At 41.4% G+C, this 21,914-nt stretch overlaps 1 protein-coding gene across 1 annotated transcript in view; it reads right to left on the bottom strand.

Annotated features, from left to right (window-relative positions):
• Positions 1-1,138: 1,138 nt before the first annotated feature.
• LOC138237810 (uncharacterized) overlaps positions 1,139-21,914 on the bottom strand; it is a 136,175-nt gene continuing 115,399 nt past the window's right edge. The window contains exons 8-10 of the mRNA XM_069187662.1: positions 20,715-20,750; positions 15,320-15,542; positions 1,139-10,658 (exon numbers count right to left, since the gene is read on the bottom strand). Coding sequence (XP_069043763.1) covers positions 1,139-10,658; positions 15,320-15,542; positions 20,715-20,750 — 9,779 coding nt within the window. The remainder of the gene's footprint in view (positions 10,659-15,319; positions 15,543-20,714; positions 20,751-21,914) is intronic.

The following is a 21,914-nucleotide window of genomic DNA, read 5'->3' as shown; positions in this document are numbered from 1 at the left end:
TAAAATTAAAATTTTAGAAGAATTCGAGGCACAATGTGTCTCTTCATTAGAGTAAATGGCACAAACTTGTCACTGGGAAGAATAACTTCCACAGCTATAAATATAATATGGTCAAAGTCTGCCCCCTGAATCCCTTGAGTAATAAGCTCATGTTTGCAATGCGTCCCTCGGTGCATACCATTTTAAAACTCATTTATTTTTTTCTTATTACATTAAAGATATGTATTCTGTTTCTACCACTTCGAAGGAATTCATATCAGTTTTAAATTCAAACACGTGAAAAGAAAAACGCAACTGCAGCTGTCTTGGAATTACAATTACAAACTCAAAAACATGAGTTTATGTCACCTTAGAAAGATTCCTTAATTGGATATTCCCGACATTATCATTAATTGTAACGGGCTGAATCACTGTTATGTTAAAGAAATAAGTTGTATAATTTTCTATCACATACAGCATGCACCACAAAAAAATACAAATTGCTAGGGAGTCATACATAGCAACTCCTTGTATTCAGAGTTAATAAAGAAGTTACACTTCAGTAGTTTTCTCCATGGACTAAACTTGTTTGTAAGAATTGCCACTCTGCTATTTGGCGTTTTGGGCCATTTCTCATTTTAGATATGATTTCTGGTCTTTATCCTTGAGGGGTTATTGGTTTATTCAATTGAGTTATTCAATAATGTGACATTATATTAAGAAATTATTATAATCAATTATAATATTACAATAATGTTTGCTTTTCTTGATCGGCATTAGATAAACTCCACAGTATCTTGTCTCTAGTGTCAGTGATGTTTGGAAAGCAAGCAAAGTATTGTGGAATATTTGAAAAAGAATGAAGCTCACGTGTCAGCATTGTGAGGATTGCAACAGGGCTGAGGTAAGGTCCCTTTTCTTCCTATGGTAAAGTACTTGCAAAGTTCTCGTAGCAAGAGAAAGTATGCATATATGCCTGCTATTTGTAAAACATTCATCACACACTGGACAACAAAGTGACATAACAAAAGAACACGGCACAAACAATATCAGGAAACAGGGAATATAAAAGGGTATGGTTAGGTGCTGGTGGTAACTCAATTCTTAGTATTCCTAGTGTAATACCATTGCATTATAAATGGTGTGTATTAACCATTTATTATGCTGCTACTGGCCTTTTCACACTTAAAAGATCCTTCGCCGGCAGGTCATCCTGAAGTAGTCCTGGGCTCAGTTCTGTAGAAGGAAGGGGTTCAGAAAGGGCATTTTCTCCATTTTCAGAGAGGGGCTGGGACTGTTCAAGGTCAGGTGGGGAGATCTCTAACTGGGGTTTGATTATGATGTCTGGAATGGTTTCTTCCATGGTGGTACCTAAAGTTTCTACTGAGGACTCATGAATGCCCTGCTTGGAGTGAACTGTTCCAACTAAACTGTGGAGTTCACTTAGGGCTATGCCCTTTGATTCTTTATTCTCACTGCTAACTTCACCACTTTGAACAACTTCTGTCTCCAATGCTACGGTGTCTTTTATAGGCTGTATTGTGCAAGGGGGACTATGCACTCCCACTAATTTATCATCCTTGGCTGTGGGTTGTAAGGTGACTACAGGAGCCCCTGGTTTAGATGCCTCATGGCTCTCTTTCTGCCAAGGGAAGCCAAAGTCCATCTTTTTCCCAAACATCGAAGAAACAGACATTCCATCCTTTGTAGCAGCTTTGTCTTCTTGGAATAGTCCTGTAGAGAAGTTTTTGAATCCAGACAGTAGGCCTCCTTCCTTCTGTGGCATAACTGTAGGCGTGGATGGTGAAGAGAAGAAGGACCCGAATGTTTTTCCACTATCCCCAGAAGACATGAAGCCTAATTTGGATGTGGATAAACCTGTCATGTCAAAGAGGGACTTGCCTGGAAGTGATTCTGCACTTGACTGCTTATTTGGGCTAGGAGTCTTTTGGGCACTTTGAAGTGAAATGTTCGCCTGAATGCTCTCTTTACCCAGATGTGTGGCTTCTCCTTCTGGCAAACTAAATATTTCTTCTACTGTGACTTTGGGCTCCTCAGCAGCTTCATATGTGAAAACTGGAACTGACATTCCTTCGGTCTCTTTTGCATACGGAACCACTCTTTCATCAGGTGGCTTTATGACTTCTGTTCCCATGCTTTTGTCTGCTGGGGTGGCCTCTAGCAACACCTCTGGTAATGATTCAAACTTTCGCTCTTCTTTTATAGTTTCCAAACCTATGTCATCTTGAGAGCAAGATGGAATATGGTTATGTTCGGTTTCCTCACAAACTGGAGTTATAATACTCTCTTTAGCAACGTTTCTTTCTTCTGTAAGTACTGCACATTCTGAAGGCATAGAATCCGATTCCTCAAATGATTTTGTTTCTTCAGCAAAAGATTCAAGCATTATTCTTTCCTTGTTTTTTTCTGTTGAATATGGTTTCAATTCACCAACATCTTGGACACCACCATGGGGCTTGGCTACCTCAGAGACTTTGGTCTCTGGCATTTTATCTGCTTCTGAAAGTTTGTCACCAGGCATTTTAAAGATACTAAAAAGTTCATTTTTTAGAGACTCAGTAGGAAGGCTCCCGGGAAGGTTGAAAAATGAACTTTTCTCTTGCTGCTGGGGTGAGGAACTCGGAGAAGACCTGAACATTGAAGATTGAGAAGAATTGGAAAAACCAGAGGAACGTTTTGGAGTGTTTGGTGCTTCAGAAAATAATTTCATCCTGGACATAAAGCCAGAAAACATTTCAACTGAAGAGTCAAGCACTGATTTCTCTGGCTCAGGGGGTTTAGCAGCTCCTCGTGGACATGCGGAAGGACTGGGATGTCTTGTTTCTCTAGGAGAGGACTGAGGCTGAACAGTTGGTTTAAGTTTCACTGATGCAACATGTTCCTTAAGAGGCTCTTGCATTGTTTGGTCAAGCACAGAAACATTCTCTATTATGTCCAGTCCTGCCTCACAAGAAGTGGTTTGAGATGATGGGATCACTGCCTCTTTGAACATATGTCGTTCTAACTGTGTTTCAGTTAAATCTGCCTCTTTCTCTTGTGTACTAGAATCCTGATACTGTCCATTGCCATGGTCAACTTCAACAGTACTTTCAGATGGAGGCGCTAGGGTAACATCTTTTACAGGACGATCGTGGGTTTGAGTAATAAACTGTTCACTGCTCGGCTTGTTTTCATTGGATACTGGGGTCTTTCCAGGAAAACTCTTCAGAGTATGTTCATCAGTTATTTTATTTAAAATAGCAGCTGACTGCTCTGAAGACAGGATGTGCTGTTTATTTGGAAGGTCAGCTTCAGTATTCTGCTTATCAAGGTTAACAGGGGGAGTTTCATGCTTAGATTGTGGAGGTCCAGTACCAAGCACAGAGTTCATAAAGTCAAGTTCTTCTTTAGTTGTGGTTTTACTTACACTGCTATTTGCTTTCTTGTTGAGAGGTGTACCAGAATGCATCTGAGCAGTGGACAAATCTGGCTTTTTCTCATCAATCAAAGACATGCCGAAGAGGCTGAAACTTGAGCTACTTGCCTTGGGTTTATTCTCGCCAGATGCAGCACTTAGAGACAAAAAAGAAGGAAGTCGGAAAAGTCCTTCTGATTCCACAGGTGGCTGTTTAGGTGATGCATTTGGAGGATTTGCAGAACCGGTCTGACTGGAGGCAGATTGGGGACTACTTCCACTGAAGAATGAAAATAAGCTTTTACCAGGAGCTTCTTCTGTAGAGGCAGATGTTCCAGAGAGCATATCCCCAAGAGAGAAGCCAAACAAACCACCTGTTTGCTTGGGGTGAGGCTCATGCTTGTCCTGTCCTGTTGGAGAAGGTCTTGGTTCGCTAGGATGCATTGTCTTTGACCTCTCTGGAGGCTTGGAAGGACTGGCAATGGAGGAAAAGTTTTGAGACATGCTTCTTCCTAGACCCAGAGATTGGTCAGATGGAGATGTGCCACCTACGTCAGGCATTGCAACCTCTCCGATTCCACCAAAAGTTTGTTGCTTCCGCAGACCCTTTTGTCTTGAGGGTCCCTGATGTTTATTATGCAAAGTTTCATTAAACCCCTCTTGGTTGTGTGACACAGGAATCATGGGGTCTTTATTCATGTCATTTTTAATCATGTTCGATTTTTGTTGCTGCTCAGATTCTTGATGTGTCTGTGGCTGCTTCACAGGCTCCGGTTGAGATGGAGGGGGATCAACTTTAAAAAAGTCACCAATTGACCCAAAAAGAGAAGAAATCCCACTGTTCTCAGTTGCATTACTACCGACAGCAGCATTTCTCTCTGGTACTCTTCCTCGGGTTTCAGAAGGTTTAGGAGATTCGGGCTTTGTTTCTTCTATCCCTACTGCTGCTTTGAAGAATCCCAGAAATCCTGACCCCTGGGGTTTCTCAGCTGGCTTGTCATGCAAAGGAGTATCAGAAACACTGAAAATTTTCAATGGGTTTCTGAAAAAGGAGCTGGGGTCAGCTGTTTGAGATGATTCCATTGGCTTGGTGGGCTGGGATGCTAAACTAGAATGTGCAGGAGTTGGCTTCTCACTAAATGAAGCTTGTGGTTCACTGCGCCCTGAGCCAAGACCCAACATAGATGCCAAACCTGTTGTAGGTGGTGTCGGCAAAGTTCGAGAAGTGGCTGATGTTGGTTTGGGCACTTGATTATTTACTTGTTGAGCCACATTGGTTGCAGCTAGAGCTTCTTCCTTAATGATCTTGGATTTCAGACTGTGAAAGCCTGTAGACAAAACATTTCTTGGCTGTTGATCCAGAACTTCATGTTCACGTGGTTTAGAATGTTCTTTCCGATTCTTATCTGATGTTAAGGACAATGCCTCATCTCTAGTGTGTCCAGGACCCTTCTTTGAACTAACTGATACAGATGTTGCAGCTACTGTAACTAACTCAGTGGCAGCTTTATTTGATTCAGAATCGGGAGCTTTTCCAACCAAATCTCCCAGAGCTGAAAGGAAGGAAGAGATCTTCTGTATAGGCTGGCTCTGTTCTTCTGTAACTGGCTTTTTATCTACATACTTGTCTTTAATTTCTGAAGGCTCAGGCTGTTTAGAATGACTGCGGAAAAGCCCAAACAGCCCTGAGGAAGTGGACTCAGAAGTTGATGTGGATGACAAAGATACAGAGACCTTTTGAGCAAACAGTTCCTTGAATCCATCTTTTTTCTTTGCCTCAGGTCCTTTCCTTACAGTTAGATCAAATGCCTCTCTCTGAGGTTCTTCATACATGTATCCTGGCTGATGCTGATGTGCGAGATCCACCCTTATTTTCTGTAGTCGGTAGGTAGAGAAGTCCAAGGGCTCCTCTCTCTGCCAGTACATGGAGTCCTCAAACATTTGGGAGAAGATCTCCAGATTCATGTTCATAATTTGATTACCTTTTTTGAAGGCTACAGAGAGATCCAGGGGAGCACTGACGAGTTCAGCCTCACCTTGCTCTTCAGCAGGAAACCAAAACAGTTCATCTTCATTGAACAAGGGAACTTTGAATCCACAAACAGCAACCATCTCATTTTCTAGCCAGACACTGGGTAAGGTATCAGCATACTGTCCATATCCCCCCCAAGCCTGTTCCTCAGGGGTGCACACATATACATTCTGCCCAGCCCCATCTGTCAGCAAGGAGTAAATAAACTCTCCATCTGTGTATATGAAGTATCCATAATCACCATCTTCTGAGGGCCACCACATTCCCTGCTCCAGCAGAGAGAGCCACTGCTGGTACCATTCTGCCTCTTCAATGTTCATGTTTTCTTCCATATCCACAGAAAACTGGTTATCATGGTAACACCACATGTTTCCATCATCAACACAGCAGCTCAGGTCTATGGGACCATCTTCAACAATTTGTCGACTGGTGCGTTCTGGAGGTTCATTGTAATTAAACTCTCCACACAGCAAACTATCATTCCATGGTCCACTTTCATCAAAATAATCTTGGTATGAGACAACAGTATATCCTAAGGAATCACATGATACAGCACTTTGCATGTCATAGATGCTTCTTTCATTGAGAGAATACCATCTATTAAGTTTTGCATTATCTTTCTTCACACTCAAGTTCAGAGCATTGTCATATTCTGTCCAGTTTTCATGGTCTCCCATCCTAGTTTGATGACATAGATCTGTCAGGTTGTCATAACTATTCCATAACTTGTGTCCATTCGGATGGAAGGTCTTTGTTCTACTGTCATATTTATACCTCATGTCATATATTTCGCCATTATTTTCCTGGGATTGGAAATTGGTTTGACCCTGGCAATCCACAAATTCTTCTCCATCATAGGAAGAAACACAATAATGTGCAGAGTCCATTTCACTGGTGCTCAAACTATGTGGTGCTTCTAGTATAGAGGCTCCATCAGGGGGCTGTCTGTATTCTAGACCTGTCATGTAAAAATTTTGCATTTGTTCCACATTTGGGCTTTCAGATTGCACTTCAGACCCAGAATATTCATCGACCTGCTGGTGCCAGGAAGCAGATTCCTGGTGGTGCTGATCGTAGCTATGAACAAGTGCAGCTCTATGCTTTAATGAATATGGTTGAACGTGACATTTCTGATGCTCAGGCACCGAAGAGTTTTCATAGTGGGTCACCTGAGGATATTGCTGGGTACCCATCCAGGATTGTATCTGCCCTGTGTTCTGTGAAGATAGCATAGTAGATGATGGCTGTCTTTGTTTCCAGTATTGAAGATGATCTGTGCTGGAAGATCTCACCGTTGGGATATCTGGCTGAAAACCTTGATGGCAGTAAGATGTGTAAGCCATATGTCCAGAGCTAACAGATGATAAGGATGGTTGGCTATGCTGTGTTTTTGAATATTCAGAAGCCCTTAAATCTACACTTTCTGCACTGGTAGAAGCTGGAATAGTCTGTTCTTCCTTTTTTTGCTTTGGGATAAAACGACTGAAGATTCCAAAGCTAGGTCCCTCCTTTTTTTCTTCATCATTAACGACACCTGTGAGATTGGTCACAGGTTTGTGTTGAAACACACTGCTATCACCATCACACTTTTTCTCAGTAATTTGGTCTTCCCCTTTGCTCATAAATTTTAGGAAGCTTAGAGGTCCTTCTTTTCTGCCAGCTGAATCATCTTGTTTTGATGCTGAAGCATTGTCATTTGATCCTGTCTTGAAAATCCCAGAGAGCAGACCTGGGGTGCTGTTGTTAGTTGGCTTGTGTCCCATGCCCTCCTGATGAGAAGATGATGCTGCCAGCCTGCCAATAGACATTTCGTCAGCAGGTGTTCGTTTGAACAACCCTGAAAAGAGTCCTTGTTGTGCAACAGGTTTTTCTTCTTTGTAAATGCTACCATGCTGTTTCCAGCTTTTAGACTGAGGCTGGTCAGACATATAGCTGGGCTGCACCTGTTGCTGCTGTTGCTTTTGCACTGTAGAAGTCAGGTTGTTTACAGACACATCCTCTGAAGAAGCAAATGTGAAAAAACTTGAAATCATCCCCTGTTGACCAGCAGGCTTATTCTCATTGTCCACTTTACCATGGTGTGATGGATTCTGGATTTGCTCCATCAAAGGCTGTTTGTTTAGTTGTGTTTGAGAAGGCCCTCTACCACACTTACTGTTTGGCTGTGTCTGTTTATGGTGAACTGCTACAGGCTGGCTAGAAGCAGCCACATCTTCAGAAGAAGCAAATCTTAAAAGATCTGAAAGCAGACCCCCTTGACCAGCTGGTCTAGGCCTTTGGTCTATATGTGCAGAACTATGTTGAGGTGGATTGCGCTCTGCAGTAGGTTTATTAATGACAGATACATCTTCTGATGAAACCAATTTAATAAGCCCAGAAAAAAAGCTTTGGTTCTGGGTAGCATGTTTTTGATCATTTTCTTGATGGCATGTTGCTGTGTTTTGCTTGTCCCCTACAGAGCCATGGCTAGTGATTTCCTGTTGTCGCCCTTTGATTCTAAGCTTACTATGTTGTTGATCCTGGAAATGTTGTTCTCTAGTAAGTAGACAGTTGAGTTGTTGCTTAGGAGGGGGCTGGCTGTTGGACTGTGGTAAGTCATTCACATTATGGAGATCGGGTTGATCTCTAGATACCTGTATATTCTGGTTTGGCAGTCTATTGTTGGTTGGAATGGACTTTTCCAATGGTGTGACCGGGTGCTGAATTTGTGTTGCAGGCATATTTTCATTTGAAGTGATTTTGAAAAGGCTGGAAAACCAACCCGTTTCTGTATTCGTTTTATGTTCTTTCTCAATAAAACGACCACGGTTTGTGGAAGGAACTTTTGGACTACCAAGATTTGTGGCTAATGATGATTTGGAAGTCCCTAGTGCTGCATCAGCTGCTTTGCAAGAGTCTTCACGCACACTCCTATGTTGTTCCTTAATATTCTGTTTGGGAATTTGATCAGTAGAACCTTTGACATCCTCACCAGAGCCAAATTTCAGCAGCCCAGCAAACAATCCTCCTTCAGCATGTGTGTCTTTTGGTTCTAGAGATGAGACATTGTCAGAGGAAAAGAATGGAAGTTTTAACTTGCCACTAATAGAGAAACGCTGATCATCAGCAGTCCTCTCTATCCGGACATCTTCAGCAGATTTGAATAATGAAAACTTGGAGGGGCCTGTTGGAATCTCACTTTGTGATTTTTCATTAGGTGATGATATTAACTGGCTTAGGGACTTCTTTAAAGGGCTGAAGAACCCAGAATCCTCTGAGTCTGCTTTAACTGCCTGACTGATAGCCTTGTCATCAGTGTTTGTCTGACTTTCTTGTGGGACATTCTTTTCTTCAGGCAATTGTTTGGATTCTGGGTCAAATGTCTGACTAGAATCATTTTCAGTTTTTTGATCCAGAGAAACACAGGCTTCCTTATACAGTATTTTGTCCAGCATACTTAAACCACTTGTGGGATGTGGCTGCCTTACAGATATTGGCACAGGCACAGTGGTGTCCTTCTTCAAAGTCTCACCTTTTTGTGAGTCTTCGCATATTTTTTCTGTGACCAAACCTTTTTCATTTTTCCACTGTGAAGTCACGTCTACAACCACCACCTGGGGATCCTCCTTGGATTCATTCTTTCCTTGGGTTTTGTTATCCCCCACAGATGAAGTTTCGCTGCTGTCAGGCTGTTTATCTGTGAAAAGCTTTAAAGGATTTAGTTTTCCGAAAACAGAGCTTACAATAGATGCTTGCTGGTTCGAGTCCTGAGCTTTATCGCTAGTACTGTTATTACCACTAATATTCCCAAGAGTTTCTTTGACTTCAGAAGTTGTGACTTCAGCTGGCTTGTCTTCTTCTGTACTGTCTGCTACCTTTCTATCAGAAGATTGGAAGGGCAATAAAGACTGAAAGGAGAATTTCCTATCTGGTGGGGGCTCCTGAGCAGGTGGAACCACTGCAACTGGAGTTGTGTTGTTAGATTTTGGAATGAAGGCGAAGAGCTTGGAGATACCAGATTCAGGTGTAGCATTGGGCACAGGGTTCTCAGCCGTTTGGTTTATAACCAGCTTCTCTACAGATGTGGATAACTGCTTTGTGCCCGAGCCAACTTTCTCACTCAATGAACTGAAGAGGGAGCTAACAACGTTCTTCATCCCAGTCGTTCCTTGGCTAGGATCTGACCCTGTCTCTGACTTTGCATCCTTAACGTCTGTTGGTTTTTCATCTTTTGACAAGCTTGCGCTTTGGTCATCCCCACTGGAATCCTTTCTTGTACTACTCTGAGAGGAGAGTCGTGATATTTTCGACTTTGGTAAGGTCCCAAATTTGCTGATCTCCTCTTCTTTCTCCGCAAGATACTCTGACACAGTTTCTACCAGACACTGCAGCTCATCCATTGTGTCTACATACTCATCACTAGGTTCTTCCACTGGTGACAGAACAGCTTCTGGAGCCCATCCCCCCACTTTGTTCTTGCCATTCTTCCTTTCTTTATAGCCTAGACTCTTATCCAAATGGCCAGAGCCCGGGGTACTATAATCCCCATTCTCTGAACTAATGGCCTCTGCTAAGGAGGCTATCTCCTCCATCTCTTCCTCTGAGCCTATGGAGTACTGCAATTCATCTGAGCCACTGCTATCACATTCACTCCTGCCTCGCAGCCTTGCTTCCTCCTCCTGATATGCAACATAGTTCTCCAGTGTATTCTCCAGCTTGTTTTTAGCCCACATTTTTGTTTTATAAAGCAGTCCATTCTTGTAGGGGCGTAGGCAGGACATCATCTCACTCTCATCTTCCAGCTCCGCCATCTGCTGCAGTATGTGCCGACTCCGCTGGACATGAACCGAGGGGATGATGGAGATTTCTGGAGGTGAAGCCTCATCCTCAAAGCTACCATCTTCCTCGTACACCATTCTGATTTCACCACTGCTCTTGCTATAGTCCCTAAGCTTCTTTCTCCGTCTCCTGTCTATGGTGTCATACTCTTCGGGATATGTGGCAGGAGGCAAACTCTCATACTCCACACTTCGGTAGAATCTGGTGGCCCTTGGCTTTTTGCAAGCTTTGGCTATTTGGAATATCACACTCCTGCTATCATTCTCTCCCTCCCACTGCTCTGGCTCCTTGTCCAGATATTCTTCCAATATATTCTTTCCTAGCCCCTTGTATTTACTTTCCCAGTCCTCCACACCCATCCCGGAATCTACCGGGATAATCCTAACCCTTCCTCTATGGTTAGGGGGGCAATGCCTTCCCAAGGAAACAGTGACACAGAATGAAAGAAACGGGAAGATGGAAGGATGGAAAAGTGGGTGAGAGGAGAAAAAGAATAGGAAAGGAATAAAAGAAACAAAAAAGTAAATCAAATATACACAAAAATCAAACATTAAACAGTGCTCATAACAGAACATAACACCAAAAAAGACAAGAGTGACAACCTGAGGGAAATTTTATGATTAATTGTTCTTCATGTTTTACTCTTTTAGATGTATCTCAACATGTGTGTTCAATAAACTCATCCTTATTTGTTGTTTTTTTTTCACTGCAAACAAAAACTGGTCAATTTCAAAAAGAGACAAGAGCAGCCTGAACTTGCAATGAAACAGATTCACAACATTGAAATGTTCCTTTTATAACAGCTATACTCCCCAAAAATCAGTATTTAAAAAATATCTGAAACTCTCCAAATCAAGAATCAAACAGTTTAATGCTAATCCAGAAAGTGTACAGAGCCCCAACCAACAAAAAAAGTTAATGAACCCCCTACGTTGGTCCATGTTTATGTATATTCTAAAAATATAAACAGATGTCCATTAAATTTCTTAATAAAATATTAAGATAACCTGAGTAAACATACGACATAAAACACATATATTTGGATTATTTAAGTGATCTAACAGTAAATACCCTTGTGGGTATAAGAACGTACTGCCATGCTCACCATCACCGAAACGTGGTGGGGCGAGCTAGCATAGACACAGCAGCAGGTTACATCTTTTCCAAGCTGTCTCTCAGAGCTGATTGCCAAGGATGCCAATTGACAGGAGACCTGGACCACCCAGAGACGATTTACGACAACGCCCTTTTTCAGGTGGTACAAAAACTAAAAATTTGGATCTGACCGAGTTTGGGGCTGTGTCTTAAGAGTTTTGTTTCTGAGCCCATCCAGATCTACTCCTTTGAGTCTCTCCCTTGCTTTCACTGCTGAGCTTAGTTGGAATCCTGACTTCTTGCTTACGGCTCATTCCCAGATCACCCTTTGGCTTGACATCTCTATGGTGTTCATCTCGGCCTGGACCCCGCTTGCCTTGTCTGCTGGACATTGTGCTGTGCTACTACGTGTTTCCAGATATGACGCGCTCTTCGCTGACCCCGACCACCCTCAAGATACCTTCTCTGTGCTTTTGCTTTGTGATTCACTAGATTTGATCCCCACCTGAGTAGGACTACTTGGAGAACTTGGACTACTTACTTCTTGGATTCGTAGCCTGCTACAGCACCATGCCAACTGAGTGCAAAGTATAGCTGTTACGCAGTTCCCTGTGTGCGCACTACCTACACAGTTCGCTGTGTGCGCGCTGCCTGCAGGTTTACCTGTCCAATGTGCCATTCGGCCAGTACATGGGTTCACTCTACACGTCATTCAGTAGATAAGCTTCTAGTCCCAGCCACGGCATCGGATTATTACATGTTAACCCTTGGATTCAATAACTGCTTCACGTTTATGACATTTGAGGGTTTCCGTGCATGAACAGCTTGCTTCAGGTACTGCTATTCCATTTCATGGGTTGAGATACGGACTTTCACTTGACTAATCCAAAATGAGAAATTTCTTTTCAGCTGTTCTGTTGCAGACAGGCTTGTATATTTATGATCGTGGAACCCGGGTAAAGGTAAAAGTTTATTCCAGGCTGAAAGGAGAAGAAAAGAGACTTTCGGCTGCGGAGCCTTCTTCAGGTGTGAGAGAAAGAGGGAAACTGGCAGTTCATAAAGGATGGGAGAACACAAGACAGGGTAGTTGAGAGGAGGACGGGAGCAGGAGTTGAAGGAGTATCAACACTCTAGGAGAACTGGAAGAGAGGTGTGAAGTCAAAACCTGCAAATGAACAGAGAGGATTAGAAGGAGACAAGTCTGTCGTTAAGGGAAGGGACAAGGTCCTAGTTTCAGGATAATTTTGGTTTCAGATGTCTTTCTGTAAGAGCAGTTCTGAAACCCCTCTGAGAGGAGGTAGATGGAGAAATCAGTATGATCATAGCCATTAGAGGTGAAATGGAAAACTATGACTTTGGAGAGATCTTTAATCCTTACAGCTGATCCCCTCTTTCCCTTATACCTAAAGAAGGTTCCACAGCCAAAATGTTATGTCTCTTGTTTTTCTTACAGCATGTAATAAACCTTAACCTGTTCCTTTCCAGCCTACGCATGCTGATGCAGCTGCTCACAGTACTTGAACTTATTTATGATCACTGTCATGCTGTATGAATCACTATCGGTATAGCTTGTGCTGATGAATGGATGGCCTGACATTTGCATTCCAGAATTTGAGGATAAAACGCTAGATCCATAGTTTCTTTAATTACAGCAAACCATTTGGGTCCTGAGCAAGCAAAGCAGCCCTAAACCATTATTTTCCCACCACCATGCTAGACTGTCTGGGTGACAGACTGTCTGGGTGATTTTAGGTGTTCACCACCCAACACATATTTCATTATTGACAAAAAGTTACATTCTTAACCTTTTTGTTCTGAGAACATTCTTCCATTACTCTGTGGAACACCTGCTGTAGCTGCGCTTTTGCACATTTGAGAAGGGCATCAGAGTTCGTTTTGTAGAGCAATGGTTTCTTCCTGGCTATCCACCTATGACAACCATTCCTCTTCAGTCTTTTCCTGATGGTTGAGCCATAAACCCTGACATTAGCTGCAGCAGGAGAAGCCTGCAGATCCTTAGATGCTAAGCTGGGGTTCTGGGTACAGTCTTGAATATTTTCCATTTATACAGTAGATTACCTGGTTGTGTAATTAATATTATATATATAATATTTGGGGCTTCCAAACTTTGTGTCACACTACACTCTGACTGCTGAAACAGAATTGAAAAGTGAGGCTCCTAATTACACATTTAGGAAATTACCCAATTATACCACACATACTGTATGCACTCAGATTCAAAACCTAGCATCCTTTCCCAATGAAATGCAACATTTCTTCCTTCATTAGAAACAGATCTGCACCCTATCTGTCTAAACAGATTGAGCTCTGTAACAGTTCATTAGCTTCCCTTAAGTGCTCGTATAACACACTTGCGTAATAGAGCAAATCCAGTTTATTTTCTTGGTTCTTGGCTCCCAGACAGAGAAATCCCCTGCATTAAACTGTTCAGAGCTTGGCTATACAATAAGCTGGCAGAAAGATGCTCCCTAGCAGTCTCACCAAATGGAATCTATGTTTTTGCAGCTGTAGATACAAATATCACATATGTGTTTAAAACTGATTAGAACTGATGTCTTTAAAAAAAAAAAAACATTTTTTCCAGACTAACATGAACTGATCCCCAATCCCTGAACTACAAAACAAAAGTAATTAAGATTTTTTGACAGAATACAAATATTAACAGCAGGAACTATAGAGTTCAGTGTTGATCGAAATTCCTACAGTATATCCCAAACTTATCAGAGAAAAAAAATGATTAAATTGAAGACAAACTCAGAAAATGACAGTAATTTTGATTACCACCCATCTCCTGTTCAAGTAGAAATGGCAGCTGATTTAATTTAATTGTTGGTAGGCCTCAATTCTTATCATTAAAGGTTAAGACATGAAGATTCAAATAGAAATTGCCCCTTTCTACATCCTCCAGAATCCCCACCTTTCACTCTTCCCTTACCTACACAGTGCTATGTACTGTATGCAGTACTGTGTACAGTGATTCAGCATCACAGAAACTGGGGCTTTTAGTCATATCTTTCTGCACTGAGAACATGCACTCACACATAATGCTGTCTTACACTAGCAGTCTTGCTCCCTCAACACATCAGCTCATGTCACAGGTTCGGTATAGCCACTCTCTATTCAGACATGCTGTGCAAAACAACCTTCATAAGCCTTCTGGTTCCGGACATCCACATTGTCGTGTGAAGAGACGAATTATGTGGACCTAGCTCATGGTTAGATTAAGACCTTGAAAAGGCAGTGCCTTCAATTGAGTTCTGCCAACTGCATGTTCTTCTCACTGCACAGTAAAGCACCTATCCACTGTCAAATGGGATAGATGGGCCAAATAGCCTTCTCTTGTTTGTAACATTTGTTATGTTTTAAACTCGGGACACTGTCTTTTGTTACGCTTGTACGAAAAAAAAATAACGGAACTTAATCACAACGTTGCTCATCTTTAGGAAGTTATTCCCCCTTTTCATCTTTCTTTCGGATATGTTTTAACCTTCAACAATCCCAAGGAAATGGTAAGCCAAGCTCGGTGAATGGCTCAACTAAACATCAAAGAAAAAAAAACGGGAGATGAACAAGAAGGCACAGCTGCATGTAAATGGAAATCCTACATTTTACTGAAGCTGAAAAAACATCTGAAATCTGAAAAATGTATGGTAGTTTAAGCTTAGTGGGGTTGTGCTACGATGGCACATGAGGCCTTATTTCTATCCTTGTAATCTCAGATGCTTACTAGGCATCCTTTGATAGAATACCGTCGCTGACATCCATGCCTTCAAGAAAACAAGGGCATGGGATTCTGGCTGCACCTCATTTCAGGGAGCAGACATTACTGATTACACATAAGCATTAACGCACTGGAAAATCTTCACTTAAGCTGACAAACTGAATGGAGGAAGAAGGCTGCTGGATAAGGCCCTCCGGGGACTGAAGGAAAGAGGTCCGTGCGGCAGTGCTTCGGGTACCTGGCGCCCTGTCGCTCGCGGTAGTCCAAGTCGTAGCTCTGCATGGAGTCGGCGCAGGACTCGCGGGAGTCGGCCTGGTGCTGCAGCCGGGGCGGCACCGGGTACTGGTGCAGGGAGGAGTTGGGCTGGGCCGTGGTGTGGTACTGAGGGGGGATGCTGTTGCTGGTCTCGCTGCGGTAATCGCTGTCCCGGTCATCCACCGCACTGTCGTGGTCTTCGAGGGCTGCCGGTGGGGGAGGGGGAAAGAGTAGTTCCGAAACACAGCTGGGCACACGCCCTTCTCCACCTCTCGTTGTTTCACACACGCGGTGCGCGCATTCACTCCCCACATCCGCACACAACGCCGCCATCGCCCCCCTCATCCACCCGAACTGAAAAGCCTCGCTAAAAAGGAAACTGCAAGATTTTGCCTGCATTTAGTCAGCCGATTAAGAATTATTCATCCGTGAGATTATTTTTCAGTAAGGATTCAGCAACAGAGCAGGCGGCCGTAAAAGATTTTTACTAAAAAAGCAGATGAGACAGAAAAATATCTCCTGCAGAGCAATGGGTTCAACGCATAGATCGCTAAAACAACTGGAAAAAAGAAGGATAAAGGCTTTATCAATATTTTTTAAAAGTTTATAGTGTTTTCTTTTTCATGGTTCTGGAAATATAAACTGTTGCTTTGCGTCTTTTAAAAAAACTACAATTACTACATACTGTAGTAATACAGTGGATAATAAGATTTCAGGCAAAATCCATACAGCATTTTAATAATTACAAAAATGTGTCTAAGGGTGCAATTGATGAAACTTAAAATGTAATTAATTCAGAAATTATTTACCAAGGAATGTCAGAACATCACTGGGTTTCATATGGATTCACAAGTCAATTAGTCTTACACTTGCATTAGGGTTGTGAGATTCCAGTTTGGGGATGGAAGTTACGGTATTGTACTGATATGTGTGGGACTGAAGAGGCCATGCTTTAGTATGAAAATACTTACCCTGAGGAGTCTGATTCAAAACCCCTTTTAGTTATAATGTAAAAAATCCACATAATGGCCAACATTGGTTTACAAGCTAAACCTAATGCCCCTTGTTAATACCAGGAAAGGCAACAGTAGGGGGATCGAGGTAATTTTAATTTCTCTTTTTTATTTAAGGTACAAGGAGCTCGGAACAGGCTGAAATGTTTTATTACAGTTCGTAGCAGGAAAACCAATAAGAGAAGCTTTTTAAAAGTCCAATTCTAAAGCCTTGCCTCTGACTCTTGACCAATGTTTTCTCTTAGAAACACCAGTGTTCTAACAGTGGGTATTAAACACTGGCACACTTACAAAGATAAGGGGCTTTCTTCTACAACAGGTGGTTTTTAGCACAAAGAAATCAATTTTGCATGGAATCAGACTCATCTTTTAGTCTGTTCTTTGTCATGATTAATCACAAATTCTTTTCAAAAGTGAAATCTTTGCACTAGTGAGTTATGAATTAGCACCATTTCCGTTCCAGAAGTGCAGTCTCAACAGTAGCGCTACCATAAACACAAAAACCAACATGACGAATAAAGGTCATGTTGTAGTTATCAGCTCAGCAAACACTAGTATGTACCTGAGTGCATTTTTAGCAAAATATGTGGTTAGTTCTATGGCTTGGGATAGAGTTAAAGGTACTGTAGCATGAGCATTATGGTTGTTGTTCAAATTTAAAAAAAACATACCCAGGTAAATAATAGCATTGCCAATAAGGCCCCCAGAAAACTGTATTAAATTATCAGGATTTCATAATTTGGTTTTGTCAAAAATATCAGACCAGAAGACTAACGTCATACATTGACCACAATTCCAATCCTACACACATACTTCACACACACTCACTGCTTCTCCAAAAGAAAATATTCTACATCATTATATAATTCAAGTAGAACACACCTATAGTCCACTTTAACTCCATCTCTTACCTCAGTCAGTTCAAAATTTAAGTTAACAAATAACCAATTGAACAAAAATAGTTTGAGAGTTTTTTAAAACTCTTTGGTATTTTAGATAAGTCATTTTAGATAAGCATTGCAGGTGCATAAAGGTGGAAACCCTTTTTCCATGCAGAAACATTCCTGAAAACCAAAAGTGAAAACAACTCCGCTGCAAGCACTGAGCTTCCAAACGTTTTACAGGTTTGTGCTCTTAAAATAAAAGTTCAGAAGACTGACCAGGCCTTCCTGTGCTCTGGAACAAAAATGGCCGAAGTACTGGGTGGGCTTCAGCTGGCCAGGGATTCCCAGACCTCCCAACAACCACCAAGCCACTCGGCAAAGGGAATTCAAATTACTCTTCTCCGTCACATTTGAACGCGGCTGACAATCCGTCAATCACAAGGTTCCCTGCCTCTTTCTTTTTCTCAGTCCACCCTTTGCTTCAGACCCAATGATGACTGAGGAGGGAAAGTGCCTGAAAGGTCTGAATCGGACAACGCAATGCTGCAGGTTTACAAGCTTATTTCTTTGATTGTGGTTTCCGGGCGGTATCTTACTCATTAGTAGGCGCAGGGGACACTTTTGTGGGAAAAAAGACTGAATTCCTACTGCCACTGAAATAGTACCTGCACAGATTGGAGCATTTTGTGGGAACAAGCAGAGACTCCATTCACTCCATTTAATCTATAGAAAGGGCTTAAAGGGAATTCAAAGCTCACTTTATATTATTCTGTGCTTCACTTTACAAGTCACCACTGCACACAACACAGTGACTCTGGTGACCTGCTGGACTTTTGCAGGCTTACAGTGACATCAGTGGACATTACAGCTGTCCTCCAGTCAGTGTTAACTCTCCTGTATGGCACTGTGGAGCTTTCAGCATGTCCAGAGGACAAATGGTTTGAACAAGTGGGAGTGTCCACAAGTCCTTATTCTCCCTATGAATTACAGGACTTATAGCACTAATACAAGTTGAGGAAAAAGCAGAAATTCCAGAATCCAGAGTGCATATAAAATAGAATACTAGTGTTAAGTCAAAAGGTAAAGCAAAAAACTTTCTTTTTTGCAAGAAATTGGATTTCTACACACTGTCACACACTAACAAGTTCACAAACACATCTTGACTCATTGAATTCCCACTTTAAATACCTCACAAACATTGCACTACTGTACAATATCAATACACAGTAGCAAGAAAATAATTTGCAGTAGATCTCTTCATTTTCATACATTTTTCTGCACATTTACCCAAATACTTTCTTTGCCAACAATGCCTAATTTTTCAATAATTATTATGTACATTCACCACAGTCCTGTTGTAAATACTGTACCATGCTTAATATAAATTTAATAAGCCGACATTATAATTAACTGACAAGTTATGTTTCTAAATAACTCTTATTTTACAAATAACAGCATTCTGTAAATGAGGTCTCCTAGAATGAAGTGAACAGTAGTAACTGTGCTTAGATTTCACAGTGAAGGAAGCTATTAACTGAGTCAGATGAAAAGCATAGTCACAGTATCTTTTCTGCTACTGTATGTTTGTAAAAGGAATGCCACTTCTGAGGGATTAAAGAAGATCTCTAAAATTCTTTCCCAATGCTTTATGATTAAGACATTTATTAGGCAATTTATCCAGAGGAATTAAAGGGGGGGGAGGAGAAGAAAAATGCATGAAAAAGCAAGAGCAAATTTATTTTTTGATCATGGTGCATGCTGCACTGTACTGTATGTCACACACACCCACATTCACGCAAATGCATACAGACAATTTTGTGGTCTTCCAGCCTCTGAACTGTAACAAGGAAAGGCAGTGCCCCTTGTGATTTCCTCTCTGTGTAGATGCTCTCAGGGGCACTGGGTCACAGAGGTTAGGGCTGGCTGGGAGAAGGGGGACACGCATGCTCACCTTGGTAAATAGTTACAATATTCATGCATACAGCCCTCAGGGGCCTTCACAAACAAACAAAAGAGCATGAGGAGGAGCTCAACAAAAATGAAATGAGAAAAGACAGGACATAACATTTTGTGGCCAGTTTAACTTAATGTCCTTAACCCTCACTAAATGATGTTTAGATGTTGCAATCACTGCCTTAATTATTTCTTTGGCTTAAAAGTATGCTCGTCTGACATGCAGGCTTGTTTTTATACGTTGTTTTCACCCACAAACAGAGACCAATGGTCAACACACAAATATTAAAGCATGTACTGGACTGTATTGAGATGAATTCCAATGACAGCTGTCCAATTAAGAAAGAGCTCTTCCTGTTAGAAGCTATAGAAGCCTATCCACACGGGTAATTAGTCAGCAGCTGTGAGGCACCGGAGAGATTTTATTTGGCAGATAATACCTGAAGGAATGGTCAAAAGTGTGAATTTGGTCCAAGTTTAGGACGTTTGCATAGGAAATGAAAGCAAACACAGACTAGAGAAACAGTGAAGTATAGAGTGTGTGTGTGGGGGGGGACATTGAGAAGTGATTTATGCTGTTATTCTAAATACCACATCCCATTTTCTAAACTTTTAGAAAATAAGACTAGAATACATGTCCTAAGATTTCCTTGTTCTATTTAAGGTAAAGTGATGTTCAGACTCCAAGGCCTGTTCCTTTATGATGGTAATGTTTTGGGAGCTGGGCTAGAGCCTCAGGCATGAATTTTAAACACTAAGCCCTCACCAATTTCACTGAAGAATATGCCTGGGAGTCACCCGAAGTTAATGAATGTGGGTCTTTCACTCAAATCATTCTATTAACAGGTCACTCCTGGACAATTTAGTTTTTCATTCTTGCTCACTAAGAAATTCTTTCTTAGTGACTGTTGGTGACATCAGTTTCCATCCAAAGTAATTGGTCACCTATTTAGTTGTCTCACGTTTGTTCATAAGATTAAACTACTTTAAATTACTGTACAAAAGGTACCTTTCTTGATATTTCTCTAATTTTATGGCAGATGGGTTCAACATGCATGCTTTTTTTAAGTGTTGCAATTTACAATATTCAATACTGCCAAATAGCTAATCCCAAAGAAAGAGGACATAAATAGATAACAGAACATCGGATGGAAAAAGAGACAAAACAAGTTAAGCTGGTATTGTGTGTCTCTTTAGATGAATGTACAATAAGCAGAGAAATATGGTTCATTAGTTTAAAAAATCACTATTAGAACTCTCTCTGAAATCAATAAAAGCAGCTGGTGTCTTCAAAGAAAACAGCCTTAGCTTTAAGAATAATTATTTTTCTTACAGAAGAATGAAAATGATCTTGAACTCAGGAGAAAGATGAGGATGAAGTTAAAAGATGAGCGAGAGATAAGCAGAAAAGACCCCTCTATGCATGAATATCCTCAGTGATTGAGGTACTTTTATCAGATTGGAGCATGCAGAGGTACTTTAGGAGCTGCCAGGGCACTTGCAGAAAGAAAGAAGAAGAGTTACATACTCTGCTGCTCTCCCCATCCGAAATAACTCCAATTGCCTGGTTTGGATGCAAATGTTAACAAAAAAAAATAAAAATAGAAACAAACAAGGGGCAAAAAATACAAAGATCTTAGAATATATTCCTTTCAGATAATTGAATTAAGAAATATATTCTGGAAGTCAGAATGTCATTTTAGCACTTCGAAGATCAAAAGTCAAGTTTCAATATACAATACACAAAAGGCATTCACACATGCATAAATTTTAAACACAAGAATTAAGACACTTTTCAAAGATTGTGCTGAAATTGTATGTTAAGCAGCAATGAGAAAAAAAGCAATGCATCACTTCCCCCTCACTGTTAAAGCGAGGACCGCTAGACACAAGAACAGCTTCTATTCCACTGCAGAACACATCCTCAACAGCTGACTGCAGGGCCTTAATACACAACACATCTGCACTACACACTTCTTTTTTTTTTTGGTGTCACTACTACACATTTATTTATTTTCCCACAACATGTTTATTGTTCCTGTTGTCTACACTGTGTGGTTTTGTCTATTGCACTATGTCCCGAGAGATCAGCGTGATTAAGAATTTCAATGTACGTGTACATATGGCGATAAACTACTCTACTACGTCCAGCTGCTTCACCCACATATGAACCATGGAACAATGAATGAACAATCGATTTAAACACGACTTCAATCAAAACTGAAGGTGGAGAGGGGAGGTTCCTGTGTTTCTCTGTGACTGCCCCTCCACTCTGCCCAGCTCAGAGCATCCATGTCAAATTACCGCTAACTACAGGTCAGAAGAAAGCACTTCCTGACTGCATACAAATGGAGTAGTCCTGACACGGATGAAGATGTACTGCATATGGAACATGGGTACAGTATGTGAAGCGATTCAGATGGAGAAAGCACACCCACTTGCATATGAGCAGTGTGCAGAGGTCCTCTGTGGCACTGTGCTTAAAATACCATGTATTACAGAGCCTGGAGTGTCCTCATCACAAGGACTAGAGAAGAGCAAAGTGAAAGGAATGTCTCTTTCCAGCAAAGTACTGTCAAGTATTTAAATGTGCTCTTTAACGGCACTTTAAACCTGAGTGTTCTGCATATCATGTCTGTAACTATTTTCGTTTTGTTCTATTTGTAGTTTTATGGATGATCCATCTATTTTATAGCCACTTTATCCAATCCAGGGACACGTGGGACCT

The sequence above is a fragment of the Lepisosteus oculatus genome, chromosome 3 (genome assembly GCF_040954835.1).
Source record: "Lepisosteus oculatus isolate fLepOcu1 chromosome 3, fLepOcu1.hap2, whole genome shotgun sequence".
Lineage (NCBI taxonomy): Eukaryota > Metazoa > Chordata > Actinopteri > Semionotiformes > Lepisosteidae > Lepisosteus > Lepisosteus oculatus.
Note: the sequence above shows the minus strand (reverse complement) of the source record. Positions and strands in the feature narration are given on the sequence as shown.